The sequence below is a fragment of the Ascaphus truei genome, chromosome 1 (assembly GCF_040206685.1).
Source record: "Ascaphus truei isolate aAscTru1 chromosome 1, aAscTru1.hap1, whole genome shotgun sequence".
Classification (NCBI taxonomy): domain Eukaryota; kingdom Metazoa; phylum Chordata; class Amphibia; order Anura; family Ascaphidae; genus Ascaphus; species Ascaphus truei.
The window spans coordinates 255,443,013-255,464,512 of record NC_134483.1 but is presented as its reverse complement, the minus strand read 5'-3'; the positions used below and the strand labels follow the sequence as shown (position 1 = coordinate 255,464,512).

Here is a 21,500-nt window from a genome sequence, read left to right as displayed (position 1 = left end):
TTTGACCCTATCTCTCCCGTTTGTGAAACACACCTCCTATAATTGGAAACTTAATGATACCTTACTGAACGACCCCCAAACAGTAGATACGATTCGACACAAACTAAATATGTTCTTTGAACAAAACAAAGGGTCAGTCCCCCTAGCGTCAACACTGTGGGAAGCCCAAAGTGCTCAAATCAGAGGGGATCTAATCTCCCTAGCATCTTATAAAAAAAGCAGAAACTAAAAATGGAAAAAGAGCTAACTGAAAAAATAACTACTTTGGAACACCAGCATAAAAAGTCACCTTCCAAGAAACTACTCAGAATACTTGAAAAAACTAGGACCGAACTAAGACAGTCCCAATTAGAGGAGGTGGAGAGAAAACTTAAATGGTCCAACCAGAAGTTTTATGACAAAGGCAACAAAGCTGATAAACTATTAGCATCAAAACTTCGGGGCATAAAAACAAGGGGCCAAATTACTAGAATCCACACTAAAGGAGGCCATACCACTTATATCGAAAAAGAAATAGCCCAAGAATTTGCAAAATATTATACAGATCTCTACAATCTCCACCCCCCCAACCAAGACCCAGTAGACGTAGACTATATCTCGCAATTTTTAGCAAGATGTAGTCTACCATCTCTCACGGAAGAAGAACTCAAAGCCCTAAATGGTAAGATCACCCAGGAGGAATTGGCACAAGCCATAAGCACCCTTAAGATAGCCAAAACCCCTGGTCCAGATGGTTTCTCAAACGCCTATTATAAAAAATTTAGCATGCCGCTCTCCCCCTTTCTACTCGATATGTTCAACTCTTTCCTAGAAGGAGCCCCGATCCCAGGCACAATTACGGCTGCCAACCTAGCAATTATACACAAGGAAGGAAGGGACCCGCTGCAATGCGGTAGCTACAGACCAATCTCCCTGCTTAACACAGACCTGAAACTCTTTAGCAAGATCCTAGCAAACCGGTTAAACCCTATTCTCCCCAGACTAATTCATATAGACCAAGTGGGATTTGTGTCAGGAAGACAGGCCTCTGAAAACACCCGCAAGATTATTAATATCATTGACCACGTGGATCTCAACAAACTCCAAGCCATGATCCTCAGTCTAGACGCCGAGAAGGCCTTTGATCGGATCAAATGGACCTTCCTAGACAAAACCCTGCTCAAATTCGGCTTCTCAGGCCCGTTTCTAGAGGGGGTCAGAGCACTCTACCAGAACCCCACGGCATACTTAAAATTACCAGGAGGACAATCCAGTCCGATCCACATTAGAAACGGAACCAGACAGGGCTGCCCCCTATCCCCCTTGCTATTCGCAATATCAATAGAACCACTGGCGGCCCAAGTTAGAGCAGACCCGAACATCACAGGTGTAACTATAGCTGACAAAAACTACAAAATATCCCTTTTCGCGGACGACGTCATTCTGACCCTAGCTAACCCACATATCTCCCTGCCCAATCTCCACAAATTATTAGATGAATTTAGTCAGGCCTCAGACTACAAGATAAACAGGGACAAATCTGGGGCACTGAATATATCCCTCCCCGAAGCCACATGGAAACTTCTCCAATCAAACTACAAATATAGATGGAACTTGTCCCATATAAAATACCTAGGAATAAAAATCACTAAAAAGTACTCCATGCTATATAAAACAAACTATCCCCCCCTATTTAGTCAAATCAAGAGAGACCTAGAGACATGGAATACATACCAGATCTCCTGGTTCGGCAGAATCGTCTCCGCTAAAATGAATATCCTTCCCCGACTGTTATACTATTTCCAAACCCTTCCAATCCCAATACCGTTAGCCGACCTAAAAGATATTCAAAAGCAAATAATGCAATTTATATGGAAGTATCGGAAACCCCGAGTCCCGAGGTCAGTGCTCTTAGCAGCTAAAACGAGGGGTGGACTAGGAGTACCAGATGTGGTCAGATATTACCACGCGACCCAGCTCAGACAAGCAGTAGTCTGGAACAGCCCCCCGAGTACAACCTGCTGGTTAGAAATGGAGGCTAGCTATATATCCCCTCTCCCCCTCCCTATATTGCTATGGTCCCCAGAATATAAAGGAAAACCTCCCCAGAAATTTGAGTTAGGAGCAATGAAATGCACGTGGTCTATCTGGTCCAAAAACAGAGGGAAATATGGCCTTACTTCTCCCCCCTCCCAACTCACCCCCATACTTGGGAACCCTGAATTCCCTCCGGGATGCACCCAAGCCCAAATCGGTCTATTTCAGGACCTTCATATTAGCACGGTAGCGGATCTGCTGGAGAATAATGAAGCTCTGTCCTTCCAGGAGCTCAAAAACAAATTAGCGGCCCCCCACCTCCCCATTTTTGCATTCCTACAGCTACGACACTTTCTCAGAGCTCTGTCCGCGTCCTCAAAATTCCCCCCCATAACCAAATTTGAGTCCCTCTGCCAAGTGAGAGAATACCAGAAGGGACTAATTACGTCAATTTACAGAATAATCGAAAATTCCCTCCCCTCGCCCACACATGCCTATATGCAAAAATGGTGTATAGACCTGGGCGTACCCCTAGACCTCGAGGAGTGGGAGGACATCTGGGAGGCAGCCCCCAAAACTTCAATCTGCACAGTAACAAAAGAAAACATATACAAAATACTATTTCAATGGTACCTGACCCCGAGTAGATTGAGCCAGATCTTCCCCGGCGCATCGGACCTGTGCTGGAGGGTATGTGGACAGAAAGGGGACATGGCCCACATATGGTGGACATGCCCCGAAATCCAGAAATTCTGGACTAGAATCCAGAGCTTGCTAGACGAGACCCTAGGCCTGGAGGTCCCGCTGGACCCTCTGACATACGTGCTGGGCAGCCCAATGGAGGACATCCCGGCCCCCGAGGCCAGACTGATGTCGGCCATACTCACGGCCGCGAGATGTACAGTTGCAGCAGCCTGGAAACAACTGAAAGCACCCTCACGAAGGACAGTAGTAAACAGGATAAACCTAGTCATGAGCATGGAAAGGCTAACAGCAATGCTCAGGCAAAAAATGCCACAATTCCACAACACCTGGGAACCATGGATAAGTCTAGGAATCTCGACACCAGACTAGACCCAATTACAAAAAATAACCCATCTCCCCTCACTTACCCCCCGGCACTGACAATAAGAGAGGAACTCCCTAACGCCCCCCCCCCCCTCCTCCGACCCTCCCCGAAACCTGCCCTCCCCCCCCAACCCATCTTTTGTCGTTCCCATCTATCTCCCCCCCAACCAGAGTCTCCCCCTACCCATCTCTTTTTTGACACAAAACTGAGAAAAGGCTTTATTGAGACTGTCTCCATAGAACACAACCAAGTCAATTTAATCCTATCCGATTGTTAAATAATGTACTGATTGTAACCCCTGAATGTACCAACTTTTATCTGTTTCCAATAAAGGAAAAAAAGATTGTTAAAAAAAAAAGCTTCTTTTTTGATTTTTAACAGCATCCCTGGTATCCGCTTCCACCAGACTAATGAATGTCATGATGTTTGGATTATGAACCTGGGGGTCAAAAGAGCTCACCTGTTTGAAAGGTCGTGATGTCCGATTTTCTTCATTAAGCGTAGAGTCGTCTCGCTGATATCTGCAGAAGAAGTCCTTCAAGCGAAGGCGTCAATTGAGCCTGTATAGATCTACCTCCCAGTCAAATGGGTCCAGTGTATGTGTTGGCACAAATGATAAGCCCTTTTAAAGGACACTCTTTTCCGATGGTGTTAACATGTAGGATGAGATGTTATACACTACGTCCTTCACTTCTGGGCCTTCTGGACCCCTCTGGCCTTTGATTGCCTTGGAAGAAATCTTGTTGCTGCGGCCGCCACCCCACGGGTCTTTCGCCAGCGTCTGGGTCGTGGGTGGGGGTTTCTGATGTATTACACCCCCTTGTCCTAAAAAAGGATCCGTGCGAGCAGTGTCTTGGTTGTCCGAGTGATCAGTATCACTAGTGTTGTACGCACTCCCCGCGGTGCCTGCGCGTCTTCCCCTTGTGTTCTTCCGTCTTTGGCCTAGTCTCCCTGGAATCGTCTCACTGATGCCCAACAACCATTTATAGACGTGCCATTCCTTATAGTTAGTGGTTACTTGTTTCAGTTTCTCACGTTTGTATGTAATGAGGCTTTCTCTCTAGGCGTCGACTGCTACTTGTAGTTTGTCAGTCCAATTAACCTCTTTGTCAGCGGTCAGGGCACAGTCATTTTTTGTTTTAATGTTGGCAATCTCGGCTCTAATCCGATTCAATTCTTTAGTAGATTGTTCAATGACCAATATTATCAGATCCAATGAGCATTTATTGAGAATACTGATCCAGCGTTTACAAAATTCTGGATCAGAACGTCCAATTGTTGGCTGATTCTTAATGTGGAACCCTCTTGGTAACAGTTTCTCACTGTGATAGTGAGAGAGGGTTGCACCATGAAGGAAAAAATCAACTTCCCTCTTAGTTTAAGCAAATCATTAAAAATATCAGAAACTTTTTCTGTGCCAAAGATTTCCTCTATCGAATCTGTATACCTGATCCTAGAAATATCAGTCTCACTATAACACAAAGTATCTGATATAGATGAAAACAGACCCCCCACATCTGGAAATTCTTCCATAACATACAATCTCTATGATATCTATCTAGAAATATATTAAGCAGTAAGAACCACAATATAGTCACTGAGTCAGACTGCACCACAACACAAAACCGGGTGCTCAGCTCATATATACATGTATATGTGTATATGTATATGTGTATATGTATATGTATGTACAACAAAAAGCAGCAGCCAGCACTCCAAGCAACAAATGTAAAGTCAAGGTGCATGCTCCATAGAAATCAATATAGAAACCCTGTCTTCCCATAAGAGAAGGCACAAAAGCAGCAACACTCAGATATAGCAAAAAGACATGTATTAGCAGTGACAAAACAGCACACTATAAACCCAACGTTTCGGTCCTGGCAGGACCTTCCTCAGGGGAGTGCTACCAGACAATGACACCCAGAGAACATATATACCCCATAGTTCACCATGTGAGGACAATTAGAGGCAGCTAATTGTACAATCCTGGAGCTCCACGAGTGCAATCAGTGTATGAGGTAGCACGGCGGCCATCTTGGAAATCAGGAGACAGAGCAATGCATGCTATCGCACATGTGCAGATGAGTATAGGCTCCCCAGGTGGACAAAAAAATCCTAGCGTCCAATGTTGCTAGGAAACGCATGTGTGGCGTCATGAAGTCCTGGGAAGTCGGCTCAAAGTGAAGTTGCGCATGTGCAAAGCTCCGTGACAGCACCAGAACGTCACGCCAGTGTCAATTGCATCAGCGTGGCAGCGCCCTAGAGAAAATGACAGTGAAGGAACAAGTGAATCAACACAATTTCCAGAGCTGAGGGTGACTGTTTAAATGGCAAGGGGAGGGAGGGATAACAAGGGAAAGGAGTATGTGTGTGTGTGTGTGTGTACAGTATATGTGTGTGTGTGTGTATATATATATATATATATATATATATATATATATATATATATATATATATATATATATATATATACAGGTAAACCCCATTATAGAGCGGTCCTCGGGGTCCACCCCGAGACCACCGCGTTAGTAACGGGGTCGCGGGGAAAAAAATGGCCGGCGCATCGGCGCATCTTCACCCCTTCACCCCGCGGGACAGGAGATGGGAGGGGGGATGCCCCTCCGGTCCCCGCTTCCCCCTGTCACAGCGTGACAGCCCGCGGGACAGGAGATGGGAGGGGGGATGCCCCTCCGGTCCCCGCTTCCACCTGTCACCGCGTGACAGCCCGCGGGACAGGAGATGGGAGGGGGGATGCCCCTCCGGTCCCCGCTTCCCCCTGTCACCGCGGGATGGGAGGGGGGATGTCCCTCCGGTCTCTGCTTCACCTTCTCCCCACCGTTGTCCCCGCTGCCTGCGCAGGAGGAGGGGGGGGGAGCGGGTGTTGGTGCTGGTCGCGGTCTTTCCTCTGAATTGAACTCCCCCCCCCCCCCGCACCCCACCGCTTCTGTGTAAAGTGAGAGAGTGTGTGTATGTACATTATACAGTATATGGGACAGAAACTGTGTGCTGTGTGTGTGAGTGTGTGTAAGTGTCTGTGTGTGTAAGTGTTTGTGAGTGTGTGTCTGTGTGAGTGTGTGTGTGTGTGAGAGTGTGTGTGTGTGTGAGTGTGTGTGAGAGTGAGTGTCTGTGTGCGAGAGTGTGTGTTTAAAACATCAACAGTAGAATGAAAAATACAGAAAATGCACAATCGTACAGTATTAACACATTTATTGATGCATTGAACAATAAAGTACTGTATTTAAAACACCAATTGTCGTGTTGTTCATTTCTCATAAATACTGTACTGTAAATAAAGTACTGAACACACAAAAAACACATACTGTAGAATGCACTGTAGATACAGCACATACTGAAACCGTGTAATGCACTCTGTGCTCATGTAACAACTGTACAAAAAAAACATACTGTACTGAACATACTGTAATAAAACCAGCTGGAGATTACACTTTAAAAAACCTATCAAGTGTTGTCTGTTTCAGTGCATCTCTTTTCTTCTTTTTCACGATTTCAATGATTCTTTTTAATTGTAGGATTGTTATAGAATCGACGTTTTCTGACTCTAGAAATTGAAGTCCTGTTTGTAATCCCACCAGCGCCTCAGTGATCTTTGGTGGCGGTTCTGGTTCCTCATCCTCATCGTCTTCTGTAGTATCCAGATCAGTATTTTCACTTGTAAGGCTTTGAATGATTTCCGAGCCCGTCATATGTTCATGAGTAGGACAGCTGCTGTCCCCATCGACCCAAGAGTCAATTGTAGCCCCACTTTCCGTATCAATGAACGGTTCCATGACTCGTTCGGCATTGGCAATTTCCTGCTCTGTGAGGCCTTCGTTCACATAGTTTGCAAGTAACTGATTTGCGGCGGCGACTTCTTCCTCCGTAAACCCGTCAAAATCAGCATCGTCCTCACTGTCACTGGCGAGTTCGGCGTCAGCCGGCACAGGACGTGCACCTGTTATGTTTCGCCAACATTTCACAATGCACATTTGTGTGACCGCTTCCCAAGCTTCGCCACCAATATAAAAAACTTATTTTAGATTCATTTTCTTTAAAAATGACATAACAGAATCTTCACTTGTGATTATTCGATGTATCATTGTTTTCCGAAAGTTCATCTCAAAGGTTGCAATAATGCCTTGATCAAGCGGCTGTATTTTGGATGTCGTGTTCTTGGGCAAGTAGCTGACCCTTATTTTTCCATCTCGGCTTATTAGGCTATCGGCCGGGGGATGTGCAGGGCAGTTGTCAAGTAACAACAAAGCTTTTGTATCCAGCCTTTGTTGACGTAAGTTTTTACGGACCTCTGGTACAAACTGTTGATGAAACCACCTTTCGAAAATACTGGCAGTCATCCAGGCATTTCTGCTAAAGTCATACGCAAAAGGCATACTACCCATGTTCACATGGTGGAAGCACCGCGGCGACTTAAACTTGCCAATACAAAGTGGCTTCAGTTTGTGATTTCCAGATTGGTTCACACAAAAAAGTAGTCACTCTGTCTTTCATTTGTTTAAATCCTTGTGTACGCTGGTCGTCATTCTTACAGGCCAGAGTGGTATTTGGTAGCATTTTGAAACACAGTCCGGTCTCATCGCAGTTATAAACCTGTTCTGCGGTATAGCCACCATCTTCAATTATCTCTTGAAGTTGGGCAGGGTACGTGCATGCAGCTTCATCGTCAGCTGACCGTATCTCTCCTGATATAGCGGTTTTACTTATTCCATGTCGCATTTCAAAGCGATCTAGCGATCCACTACTTGCCGCGAAGGAGGTTGAAGCATTGCCGTGAAGTTGGCTGTGAAACTTTTTGGCTTGCGTTTGCAGATGGGGTCCACACAGAGGTATGCCTTCGGATCTTCCTTGGACAAACCACTGAAAAACAGCTTTATCCAACTGGCTGTCTTTAGGTTCACGCAAACGATTACGCTTCAGTCCATCGTCTGTTTCTATGGATTTTACTGCATCACGAAGTTTCTCCTCCTTTTTCCATCCGCGAACTGTAGACTCATTCAGTCCTAGGTCTCTAGCCACTTTGGTTTGCGTGACTCCAGATTTTATTCTGTCAAGCGCAGCAATTTTTACTTGGACAGTAAACCTCTTACGTTTGGTTGAAGTTTCCGCCATTTCTACCTGCCTGGGGTCTTCAGTTTTTTCCTAGTGTTGAAAACCTGAGGCTTTTAACAACTGATCTGGAGGGCTTAAGTACAGTACCTGAGTACAGTATGTATTTTACCAGCTCTCAGATAGCACAGTGTGTTGTATGATTAAAATGGCAGAGGGGTCAGAGGTGTGTGTACGTGTCACTTTATTACAATGTTTGATTCTATTTTACACACAGTACAGTATTTTTTTTTTTATTATACAGGGTATATGTGATCACTTCATTTGTGTTCATTTTTATTCAATTTTTAATATTTTTAACAAACTTTAATGTCATGTTTGTGCAACTTTAACTGGTGTAAAATGATCCCGCGGGGTCACGTTGCCATGCCGTGACGTCACATGACCCCGCTGGGTCATTACACGACGAACCGCAGAGGAGCAGAGGGAACTGGCAGGCAACATCCACACCTCACGAGCCGCACGGCGCACGCGCACGGCGAACGTGAGGGGTGCCTGAATCACTTTGTAAGACTGTTCGCTGTCGGGGTGTGCTGCTATCCCCCCTAATCATTCTGCTGCATCATCCCCTGCTAAGAGGTGGACTGGGGGGCTTTAGAGACAGGTAATAAACCGGAAAAGTACAGTACTGTACTTACTTTTTTTAAAAGCTTGTGTTTATTTACTTTGTTACAGCAGTCTATAAATATCTCATTGTAATTGTTAGGGTTACGGGGAGTAGGCAAGACACGTGATCTCCCTGTGACTCACTACGTTTTTTGGGGGGGAAAGCACACCTTTAACCCCCAGAGGGACCATCACTGCAGAGGTCAATGTGACATAAGTTTATGAAAGTAATGTGTGTGTATAGTGTGTGTCAGTGTGAGAAGTGTGTGTGCAGTGTGAGCAGTGTGCAGTGTGTGGCAGTGTGAGCAGTGTGAGCAGTGTGTGTGCAATGAGCAGTGTGTGTGCAGTGTGAGCAATGAGCAGTGTGTGAGCAATGAGCAGTGTGTGCAATGAGCAGTGTGTGCAATGAGCAGTGTGTGTGCAGTGTTTTTTTTAAACGGGAGCCACGGGAAAACCGTGTTATAACCGAATCGCGGTATAACGAGGCGCGTTATAACGGGGTTTACCTGTGTGTGTGTGTATATATATATATATATATATATATATATATATACACATACATACATACATACATACATACATACATACATATATATATATATACATATATACACGCACGCACATATGTGTGCCATCGAGGTTTTTTTTTTTTTTTTCAAACATTCAATTCAATGCTTTATTGACTACCAGACACAGACACAAATAAACATTAATACATTTTGTACAAAACACATGCAGGTATTGAACTCGGGACCTTCTGATACCAATGCCTTGCCTCTTACCTCTACACCATAGGCTTGGTGTGACAAGACAGAACCTATAAATATATTTATCCTCTACAACACAAGGTACATGTCAATGTGAAATCTTAAGTCTATTTCTAGCTGTCTATGACATCACACAGTTCTGTGGTCTAGTGGAAGAACTCTTACCAACATATGCAAGGGTCCTGGGTTCAATTCCTGTATGAAATGGTATAATTAACTTTTTTAATAAATTATTATTTTAATTATGTTGTATAATTTATAAATATATAATTCTTTATTATTCTTTATTAAATAATAATTATTCATTAATCAATAATGATGTATTAATAATAATTCATTATTAATCATTCTTTATGATTAATTATGTATTATTAATAAGTATGATTATTAATTATTATTAACAGTTAATTAACTAATTAATAATTATTACTAAATACTTAATAATAATTATTAATACTTAATGAATTAATGAAACGTATTAATACTTACTAATTATTTAATATTTAATAAATAAATATTTAATAAATAATTAGTAAGTATTAATAATTGTTATAATAATTAAGTATTAATAATTACTTAATAATTATTAGCACCCAATTAGTAATAATAATTATTAATACTTACTAATTATTAATAGTTATTAAGTATTAATAAGTTTTATTAATAATTAAGTATTAATAATTATTAGGTATTAGTAATACTTATTAATGAGTCAAAATTATTAATTGTTAATGATAATTAATAATCATACTTATTAATCATAATATAATTAATAATAATAGTATTATTAATTAATAATTATTAAAAAATAATTATTAATAATACTTAATACATAATTATTAATTAATTATTAATTAGTTAATTAACTGCTAATAATAATTAATCATCATACTTATTAATAATACATAATTAATCATAAAGAATGATTAATAATGAATTATTATTAACACATCATTATTGATTAATGAATAATTATTACTTAATAAAGAATAATAAAGAATTATATATTTATAAATTATACAACATAATTAAAATAATAATTTATTAAAAAAGTTAATTATACCATTTCATACAGGAATTGAACCCAGGACCCCTGCATATGTTGGTAAGAGTTCTTCCACTAGACCACAGAACTGTGTGATGTCATAGACAGCTAGAAATAGACTTAAGATTTCACATTGACATGTACCTTGTGTTGTAGAGGATAAATATATTTATACTGCACCGACACACTTTATTCGAGCAAATACCCGGTATGTACCTGGCAGATACCTGGAATGCGCCGCTCCTCACCTCTGACAAGCCCCGTTGCATTTGCCTTCCCAGCCTGGGTTCATGCCTGGCTGATGGGCGGCTGATCTGTTAAATGAGGATGATTAGGATTTAATAGGCTGCAATGCTTCGCGTGTCTACCAGATGGCATAAATTCATGAATTGTAATGCAGTGTATATATATATACTGTGCAGTATTGCAGCCAGCGGGAATAAAATGCTTCAATCCCTGCCTGAAAAATAACTCAATGTACTCGGGCAGAAAACAGTCACAAACCTCAATACACCCGGGTATACCCGAATTCGTGGGACTAGCCAAGCTCGAATAAAGTGTGTCGCCAGTGTAGGTTCTGTCTTGTCACACCAAGCCTATGGTGTAGAGGTAAGAAGCAAGGCATTGGTATCAGAAGGTCCCGAGTTCAATCCCTGCATGTGTTTTGTACAAAATGTATTAATGTTTAATTGTGTTTGTGTCTGTGTCTGGTAGTCAATAAAGCATTGAATTGAATGTTTGAAAAAAACAATGGCATACGACGGCAGAGCAGAGAGATATGAGCACGTGGACAGCAAGAAGAGGAGAGCACTGGTAAGGCGGCAAAATGGAGGAGATTTAAATCTTGTAATGAGGAAGCTCCAGAGCTGATGCCGGTGAAATTTTAACTCGAGGTGAAATTTTAACGCGACCCCGGTTGTAACGCGGTCTTTGGGTTGTGGACCCCAAGGACCGCGTTATAACGGGGTTTAGCTGTATATATATATGCAAATATAACTGTATGCTCATCTGCATGTCTTAGGCAGGTCTGCAACCCCGCCTTTCCCCATTATCACCCAGCATACAGCACTTCCACTGCAGCAAGGGACTCTGGGAAATGACATGCAAATGAGCACACAGTGTCACTTTTTGCCTCAATAACCATTTTTAACATGGTTCCCTATAGGCTTAAGCTTGCTGCATGGTCACAGCTTTGAGCACAGCCAGGGTTACGGTGCATACCCAGAAAACCACCCACAGACAGCCGTTTCGACCATAACTTAACTCAGTATTATGGTTTAGCCTATCCCATAGCCTCTCTTGCATTCCCAGTAAAATCAACCCCACACAGATGAGACCCATCAAGGTCGAAACGGCTGTCTGTGGGTGGTTTTCTGGGTATGCACCTTAACCCTGGCTGTGCTCAAAGCTGTGACCATGCAGCAAGCTTAAGCCTATAGGGAACCATGTTAAAAATGGTTATTGAGGCAAAAAGTGACACTGTGTGCTCATTTGCATGTCATTTCCCAGAATCCCTTGCTGCAGTGGAAGTGCTGTATGCTGGGTGATAATGGGGAAAGGCGGGGTTGCAGACCTGCCTAAGACATGCAGATGAGCATACAGTTATATTTGCATATTTGCTTTCCTGTGGAGGGTTTTTGTCACTTTTTTTACTCACCATAACTTAACTCAGTATTATGGTTTATATATATATATATATATATATATATATATATTAGTGTGTATGGGACTTTGATGCATAAAATGTAACTTTTAACTCCACCATTGGAGTTTGTTGCAGGCCCCTGCAGTGCTGTTGAGCATAGAGAAAAAGGGGACATTTTGGCCTTTTTTTGTTTTTTTTTACTAAGAGCGGTGCTATTCCATAATACAGCCTCACTTTTGAATGTCAGATGGTGTACTATGTAATAGCACCAGGCAGTTATTTGAGCCTTTCTGATAATCATTATAGAACATATTAATTTCCCAGTTGCTTACTTCCTATCCTCTTCCGTCAGAGCAATTTTCTGCACTTGCCTAGATTACTTTTTCACAGTGGTTTATTTAATTTTTTTAGGGCAGATTCCAAGGTTGCCTTGCTCCAGACATCAGGAAATTCAGCTACTTCCCAAACTACGTTGATCAGAACGTCGATCTATTCCAAGATAAGACAGTGTTGATGTACTGTACGGGAGGAATACGCTGTGAACGTGGCTCCGCTTATCTCAGGTCAAAGGTAATACTTGGTATTTACAGCCTGTCGGGTATAAAAGTGTGGGGGCTGTAAACTGTGTGTCAAATAATTCAGGTTGTACCATCATGAACCACGTTGCCTGATTTATAATGTATTATAGGCTAAAGCTGTAAAATTCTGGGCATTATTGGAATCCCTACTCTCTGATTTGGTTAAAATTCAGGGCATTATTCATTCAGTAATGGCCAAAATTTTTGCAGCTTGCAATGTTTATTTCAAATGTGTTTATTTCCAGCCAATCAGCTTTCAGAACAGCTCTGAGACAGGGCAGCAGATTGGTCAGGAGGCAGAAACAGCTCTCAGACAGGACAGGGGATTGGCCAGATAGCAGCAACAGGCAGTGACTCCTCCCCCTCCCTCTGTGAACACAACTTCATTTTGAGTTGAGCGAGTGAGTGTTTGTGCAGCTGCAAAGTAAGTAAGTGGCTGTCTGCAGTTTGTTTGTAGCTGCAGTTTCTGTGTGTGTGTGTGTGTGTGTGTGTGTGTGTGTGTGTGTGTGTGTGTGTGTGTGTGTGTGTGTGTGTGTACAGAGGGGGCGGCATTGTGTGGATATAGATAGCTGCAGTGTAAGCGTATATAGAGGTGCTTTAATGTATTTACCATTTTATTTTAATAACTTCTATATAACTATACAAAAGTGTCAATTTATGAAAAATGCCTATATTTAGCCTATAATAGTAATAATCCCCTCAGAACAGAGCATTATTGGCCAATAATGCCCTGGCAGGGTTAAAGTCCCTAGGCTTCGCCTCGGGCCTTCAACTCTTCCGGCATTGGCCAGTAATGCCCTGTTCTGAGGGGATTATTACTTAAATAAACACCATTTAAAGGAGTGTTCATTGTTTGGAGACTTAAGGAAGAATTGCAACTCTACCTAAACATGAACATGGTGTATTGTTTTCGAATAATGGATCTTTCTTCATTTTTTGAGCCTTCCAAAGCTCCTCCAATTTAGGGACACCAAAAGGAGACACCTGTTTTTTTGGAGAGGACTAAATCATGCACTTATGTCGCTCCATTAAAAGCAACCACAGCCTACAATATATCTACACTTCCCCAGGACCAATATGGCTTCTAGAATGTTGCTCTACACACGACAGGCATAAGCTTTATCTGTTATAAGGGACACACTGAGTGCTCATTTGCATGATATTTCCCAGAATCCCTTGCTGCAGTGAATGCACTGCATGCTAAACGATAAAGGGGATAAGCAGGGTTGCAGACGTGTCTGAGACGTGAATGTGCTCACAAGTGGCATTTTTATTTGCTCTACTTCGGAAAATAGAATTGAAAGAAGTCACAAGCTACAAAACCAGAAAACCTTTTTTCTCTTAATGTTTGACAGGATGTGGCACTATTCCATATATTGAATGCATTTCACAGTCACGTAATTCAAAAGATTTTTAATGAAAATAAAGAGCAGTACAAAATATTTTGTTAAATCAGCAATCAGGGCTTATAAAATAATTGTTTTTTGCTGATCAGAATTTCCATGATCTTTCCTGTTACTAAAATTGCTACACATTTTATTTATTTTGCCAATCTACAGACAAAACTACAAATATGGCCATGGTTGATTTAATAAAGTGCAACGTCATATCCCGATGACATTATACAGTGGCGGCGGCGCACGGCTTTTTTTCGTAATTTTTCTCGCGCTGCGGGCGCTTTCAATGATAAGTGCCATTAGCACTTATCTGATGATGCGGCCGCCGCGCCGGAAACTCCGAGAGAAACTGAGAAAAAACCCGCATTTATCCGGGTAAGTAGGAGGATAGCAGGGGCCGCAACAGTAGCTTTCTTATTTGCCGCTTGACTGAGGCTGATCCTTGCGGCCATATATTTTTTTCCTGAGCATGTATTCTTGTCTGGGAGGTTTTTTGGTTCTCATAAATGTTGATGGGGAGAAAGTGGCTAGAAAGGGGGTTGTAGCTTTAAGCCAGAGTGCCGTTGTTTCTCAGCATTGCAGTGGGAAAGTAAAAAGGACAGTTGCCTCATGGTTAGAATATGGTTATATCATGACATTTCGCTTCTAATAAACTCATTCAGTAACGGCCTCCTTTTTAAATTGGACTTTTTTCTTCTTCTTTGTCAGGCTGTGTGCAAAGAGGTGTACCAGCTAAAGGGTGGCATCCATAAGTACCTGGAGCAGTATCCAGATGGATTTTTCAGAGGAAAGCTGTTTGTGTTTGATGGACGCTGGACCATCTCTTCAAACGATGACATCATATCAAGTAAATATAGTGGTACAACCAACCGGTAGGCCTAACGTCATCAGTGCTAGACGGAAAATGCACCTGCACGGACAGGGTTAATAGGATAGGCTCGAATACAACACACCTTCCAAATTGTGGTCCATGAACTGGTGATTCTGAAGGCTTCAGTGTTGGGCCTCAAACACTTTCAAATTCCTGCAGTTTATGGCTTTTGTATCAATTGCAGCATGTCTGTGCTCAAAACAGCTTTTTATATCCAGATCCAGTAGATTTTATATAATTAATAATATACATAATCATATGACTCGGTCACTCCCTAACTGGCTGGATCATAAGGGCAAGTCCTTATTTTCTCTTCGGATTACTCCAGAAATCACAGAGCCAACAGTAAGGTTCAGAGAACAAGACTGGGGCAACGTTGTTCTGGCTCATGTGCTTGGCTTTGCTTTGCACGTGGCCAGGTAAAAAGTTAAAATGAGTTGAATCTTTATTTTAATTCTAGAATGTTTTTTTTCTTCAGATTGCCGTTACTGCGGAGCTGCATGGGACAAATACAAGCTGTGTACCACCCTGCGCTGCTGCCAGCTGGTTCTGGCATGCGTGGGGTGTCAGAATAAAGGTCTCACAGCATGTTGTCCCACGTGTCAAGAGAAAGGGACCAGAATACCTTCTAATGCACCCCAGCAAATCTTCAAAGAAGAATGTGACTGTACAGGCAAGAGACCCAGGATACCGGTAGAAAAAATCTATCTGGAGTCTTCCTCGGCAAATATGGTTTAACGCCAAATCAATGCAATCATTTTTATTACACCTTTTTTATAATAAAGGATTGCCAACCAGATTTACTAAGCTGCACAAGCAGTGTCGGTTACTCTAACAGCAATTGAAATCAACCGTAGTAGCACGATTAAAACTGCTTGTGTTTCTTGGAAAATCTGCTTGCAGGATTGTTAACTTTTATTAGGCGTGTAAAGAAATTATAAAACTGCTAAATTGCTAAATATCAGTGGTCCAAATGCCATTGCAAAAACAGTGGCACTGTTATTGAAGGCAATAGAATGATCATAACATGGGGAGATACCTTTTTGCACAATGAGGCAAAGCTCCATGCACACAGTTTTAAAGCGTTTGATATACGTATGCTATATGGAGGAAAAAAGGATAAAATCCTATTCAATGCGAATCCATTTTTCTTAAAGGAGCGCAACTCAAGGTACAGCTGTAATGGACGTTATTGCACTCGTTAGCTGCAGTAAATAGTGCATTCTTGTGCACTAACGTCTGCTATATCTGTATGTTTTATAAAGAAACTGCTGCTATGCATTACCACACCTTGACCACTGCACTTAATCGTGTTGATTGAGATCAGATAATATGGACACTTTTTTATAATACTTTTGCACATATTGAAGTCGTCCACAAATCATTAAATTAAATTAGTAACTAGAGTCTGATTTGTGTTTGTGTAGTCAGTGGGTTTCCTTGTTCTTATTATTTTAGTAAAACTCAATTTTCACCCGTTTAACTCGCTGACATAAGTGCAACGGCAACATCTATTTTATTTTTTATAGGCGTGAATGGCAACAGCCATTTTAAATGCCAACACAGAGTTTTACCATTTTTACGAAACACCAAAAATAATGCTTTCGGAAATGAAAACCTATTTTTCTGTGAGAAGTAGGGATTGCTGTTTAAATTTTTATGAGGAGATACGGTACTTTTACAAATGCAGTTATCAGGAATCAGCCTTCACCCCGTACAATGTTTGCACTATGCTTTTTAATTAATTAATGAATTAAATCAAATCATTAAGAACAGTTATTTTCCTTGCGTTTGTTCTGCACAACCTGTATAAATGTTTATGCATCAAGATAAGCAAACCAAAAAAGTAAACACTTTGGTTTTTACTCACTATTTTGGCGTCTGCTGGAGAAGAAATGAGCTCCATTTTTCAATAAACGCGACTGCAATCTTCTCCAGCATAAGGCAGAAGTATCACAGCATACTGAATAAAAGGAATCCCCTATTTGGTCACAGTCACCTCGCTCGCTGGCGTTTGTCCGCCAAGGGGACCTTCTCCGCTCTGCCGCTGGACACTCAGCCGCCAGACTTTTTACCAATAACGCAAGTTAATTTAGGGAGTTAAGGATACGGGGTTTTAGGGTAAAGGGTTAGGGTAATGGTGTCACGGGAGACCAGGTTTATCAACACATTTATACCGGGACCATATGATTGAGCAAAACAAAGGGGTAAAATAAATTTTAATTTATTTCACGAAAAGACATACACACACTGTTCCACAATTACAGTCAAAATACACTTACTTGGACGGGGACAAATTAAATAATTTGTTTCCAGAACGAAATCTTGTAAAATGAAGCCTGTAGGAGTAATTTCCAAGGAGCAGGAATTACTCGCGAAAGCCTTAGTTCGTTCTCAAATCTGCCACTGCTGTAATGGCACTTGGAATCTTGAGGAAACTTATGAAGCTTGGGTAAATCTGATTCCCGATGGGCTGCAGGAATGCTTATAGGGTTCAAAACCCTATACCTAACAAGTGCCGCCAATCTCTCTGTGGAATAACTTTTCCCACCTATCTTGGAGTTGCCAATACTTCAAAAACCTGGCAGGGGTGGCTTCCCATTCTGCTAAGGGCATGCACTAACTTAGCACCTTTGCCTCTTGGCATATGGGACCCAACCACTTTACCTTGTGACAGCAAGTCTGGCCTGGGCAACCATTTGCCAACGGCCTGGACTTCACATTAGGATGGGGTACTTGGGTTACCCCTCCCAACATGACACCTCAGAGACACTGAGACCTTTCAACTCCGGACTTTTGCAGACATTGTTGCATCAAGCCAGCGGGATGCCTTAGAATTCCGGAGCTGCACATCCTCGGCTCATTTACAGTGAGTCACTACACGTATGCCAAGTGGAGTGCTATAATAAAATGTGTTTCCCTGTCTCCGGTGTTCTGAATGAAATTCCAATTATTCCTATCATATTTAATACATCAATATAGGGGGACTTTTCATTCATCAATTTTTATGAAACGTTATACAAATTAAGTTATGGTCGTTTTATATGTTTCTATCTGAACTACGCACAGGGCCACTTTCAGAGCGCTAGGAGCTTCCTAACAGAAGTTAGCAAAAAGCCGCTTTTTATTCTCTAAGCGCGGGACTTCAAAACATTTTACTCTCGCCACCTTATATATGGTGGGAGAGACTCCAAACCCTTATACTGGGGGGACCCTGGAATGTGATTTATCCCCCTGCCCCGTCTTACTGTTCTGGTCTGTGCTGAAGCAGGGAGACCTGGCGATGAGCCGCCTAACTGCTTCCTAGGGAGGATTTTGGCCGGTGGTCTGTGTCTTCATGTCCCCAGGAATCTGGTAGGATTCCTGGGTACATTTTCAGGGTAGCCAGCAACTCTGGCCCCCTTCTACCGAAACACACCCTGACACAATTTTTACTGTAAAATCCTCCCTGGAACTCGCGCCCTGCGAATCTCCACTGGTTGGCACTCCTGGAACATGAAACACACCACATCTTTTATTACAATGACACTTCAAACTCCCCAATATGGCTCAGGGGCACCCAGCCGGGCATAATACCTTTTTCATTATTGGCCTGGTTACCCCCTCACCATCACAAATGGGTTTTAGGGTAAGGGGTAGCGTTAATATTGGGGGCTAAGATTAGGTTATTGACTTGGTTTTGGCAAAATGGCTGTCAAGATGTCCTAGACCTGAATAATGACCTTTGTCGCCATGCAAGGGGGTTCTAGGTTCTAAAACACTGGTTTATAAGAAACTTTTTTTTCCCCCTCAAAATAGCAGCTATTATTCTTGGTATATTTAGACAACTTTGACCTTGTCGGGTACAGCTTTGTGCCCAGAGCCAAGTGATTCTAAAAGCTTCAGCTTTTGCTGCTCCCAGTGTTTCCATAATGTGTAACGGTTTGAAGGGTAATGCTGCACTCCACAAGGGAAAAAATGATATAAATACCGTTGCTCCTGGTTCAGGAATCTCTGCTAGGTACTCCCAATATCATGTATGAAAGGAAAAAACCTGGGCACTGTGGATTTCTGCATAGAAACTGTATTAGCCAAACTATTGGCTAATTTTCTATGCAGAAATCTGCAGTGCCCAGGTTTTTTCTTTTCATCCATAATGTGTAAACCTCTTTGCTGAGGCCCGCAACTCAGGTGTTTTTGTTAAAAAAAAATTTGCATCTTGATCGTCCGGTTTCCTTGGTCCTCTGATCAGTCTCAGAGGCAAATCTGCAGCTCCAAATTTTTATTTTATTTTAAAAATCCAGCCACTGATTAATCTGCAAAGGAAGGAATGTGGGGGGGTGGGGGGGGGGAGAGGGAGGTGGGGCGGGGGGAAAGAAAGAGAGATCTCTGTGGATTAATCAATGTGTGGATTTTTAACAGTCCGGCCACAGACTGCACAATCTGCATGTTTTTTTTGTTTGTTTTTTAGTGCCCAATTTGCATGTGGGTATTTCTGAGGGAGGTGGATTTGGTAGAAAACAATCTGGGAAATGGATTTGGACGGGTTTGCCCATCACTAGTACTAGTTAACCCCAAATTTGGTGCTCTGTTTGCAGCGCTGCATCACTGAACCATAACCTTAACACACAGAAGCAACCATCTTTTTGTCATACCAAGTTATTACAGTATGGAGAAAGATCCTGTGTTGGGAATCATTTCTAATGTCTCCTTCTGCAGGAAAGTTAAAGGAGCAATCCAAACTAACCTTCATTGTTTTTACAGAATTGCAACCTAGGGGATCCTGCAGACCTGAACCACTCGGGAAACCCTACAACGGTTCCAGAGATGAAGTTACTGGTGAAGTTACCCGTGTTGTGGTGTTTTTTATTTTTTTTTGTTTTTTTTTAAGGAATTGAAGTGGAAGCCCAACCGATGTTGCAGCTTCCTATTGGCCTGAGATCTGGCAGCCATTTTGTTTCCCATGAGGGAGATTGAACCCCGGTAACTTCACCAGTAAGTATTTCGGGAACCGTAGGTCCCTGGAGCTAAAAAAAAAAAAAAACAATAATTAAAATATTTTTTTTTTAAGTTTGGCTCCTAGAGAGACTCTATGTTCCCCTCCAGTAAAAAAATAAGGGCAAAAAAAAGTGTAGGAGCAACTGTCCCTTTAAAGCAACATATTGAAAAACGCAGTGTTGCATGGCCTCCCACCGGAAAGAAGAGGAACACAATTTTCAAGTCAGACATTACTATAATAATAGAACTCAGTGACAAGAAATGCGTATACAGTAAAAGCTTTAGTATCTGGAATTTCTGATATGTCCATATACAAATCTTCAATGTAGTAACTAGAATCCATGCTGAAGCTATCCATCACCTCCAGATTGCTCAGAGTATTTCAGAGTGCAGTCGGAATGTTTTATACCGTATTACAGTAGTAAAAGTACTTCATTGGTGAGTACCTATGTTGTACGTTATAATGTATTGTAACTCGTTTAAACTTTTTGTATTACAAGTATGGTATCATTGTTGGTTAACCGGAATTTTTGCTTATCCGGTACCACTCCTGCCCGGCACATGCTGGATAACTGAGCTTTTACTGTACTTACTGTATTTATTTTTGTAACATATTCTCGCTCCAAATAGGTATAACATCAACTATCACATGTAAGTGATTGAGCAACTGCAAGATGGAAGGAAATGCAGAATAATACGATCTATAACTGTACAAATACTACCTAACAAAGTATGAAAAATTATAGACATTAAATGCTGCAAAAAGTGTAATCGTTGTGCATTCATCATCCAACGCCACTTTCATTATAAACACATGGAAAGCTATTAAATGTGGCAGTCAGCGGGGAAAACGCCACCTTCCGTTTTAGTGATGAGCGAAGGCTGCAGTACTAGCCGGTCAATGAGAAAATGTTAATTTGTTAGAATGCACTGTTGAAAAGACGCAATTTTCTTTCAAATAGCTTTTTACAATTTCTTTTTTTTATCAAGCTTGTCAAGTTGCGTGTTTACCCCCCAGGAGAAACATTGTACATATACAACCTCTGGAATTCTCCCTCCTCAGAGTTTGACTCTCATTACTTTTTTTTAGTGACCATTTCTCATTAGGATTACTGATAAGAAGCATCAGCAGTTGGGTCTCAATGATAAAAAAATCAGCACTTTTCTATTAAAACAAAAGCTAAATTTTGGGCCAGATCCCCCGTCAAATCTCAGTTGATTTAAATCCATGGAAGTTGACGTCTCTGCAGTCTAGCTAAAAAAGTCCTGCAAAAATATGAGCACCACACGTCATGTTCTCGTTATCCTCATACATTGGCTCACAAGGGCCCATATTTACGAATGGGTGCTAATATTTAGCACATCTTAACTCGCATACATTTGAATAAGATGTGAAGGCTTGGCACCC

The 21,500-nt window shown here is 41.7% G+C and overlaps 1 protein-coding gene across 10 annotated transcripts in view; it reads left to right on the top strand.

The window, feature by feature from the left end:
- TSTD2 (thiosulfate sulfurtransferase like domain containing 2) overlaps window positions 1-16,524 on the top strand; it is a 108,751-nt gene extending 92,227 nt beyond the window's left edge. For 9 of the 10 annotated variants that reach the window (XM_075603208.1, XM_075603165.1, XM_075603170.1 and 6 more), the window contains 3 exons: window positions 12,681-12,839; window positions 14,953-15,091; window positions 15,594-16,524. In XM_075603208.1, the coding sequence (XP_075459323.1) occupies window positions 12,681-12,839; window positions 14,953-15,091; window positions 15,594-15,853 (558 nt within the window). In that variant the 3' untranslated portion in view covers window positions 15,854-16,524. Of the gene's footprint in view, window positions 1-12,680; window positions 12,840-13,092; window positions 13,272-14,952; window positions 15,092-15,593 lie in introns of those variants that run through there. The other variant, XR_012802046.1, reaches the window with a different exon arrangement.
- The last annotated feature ends 4,976 nt before the right edge of the window (window positions 16,525-21,500 follow it).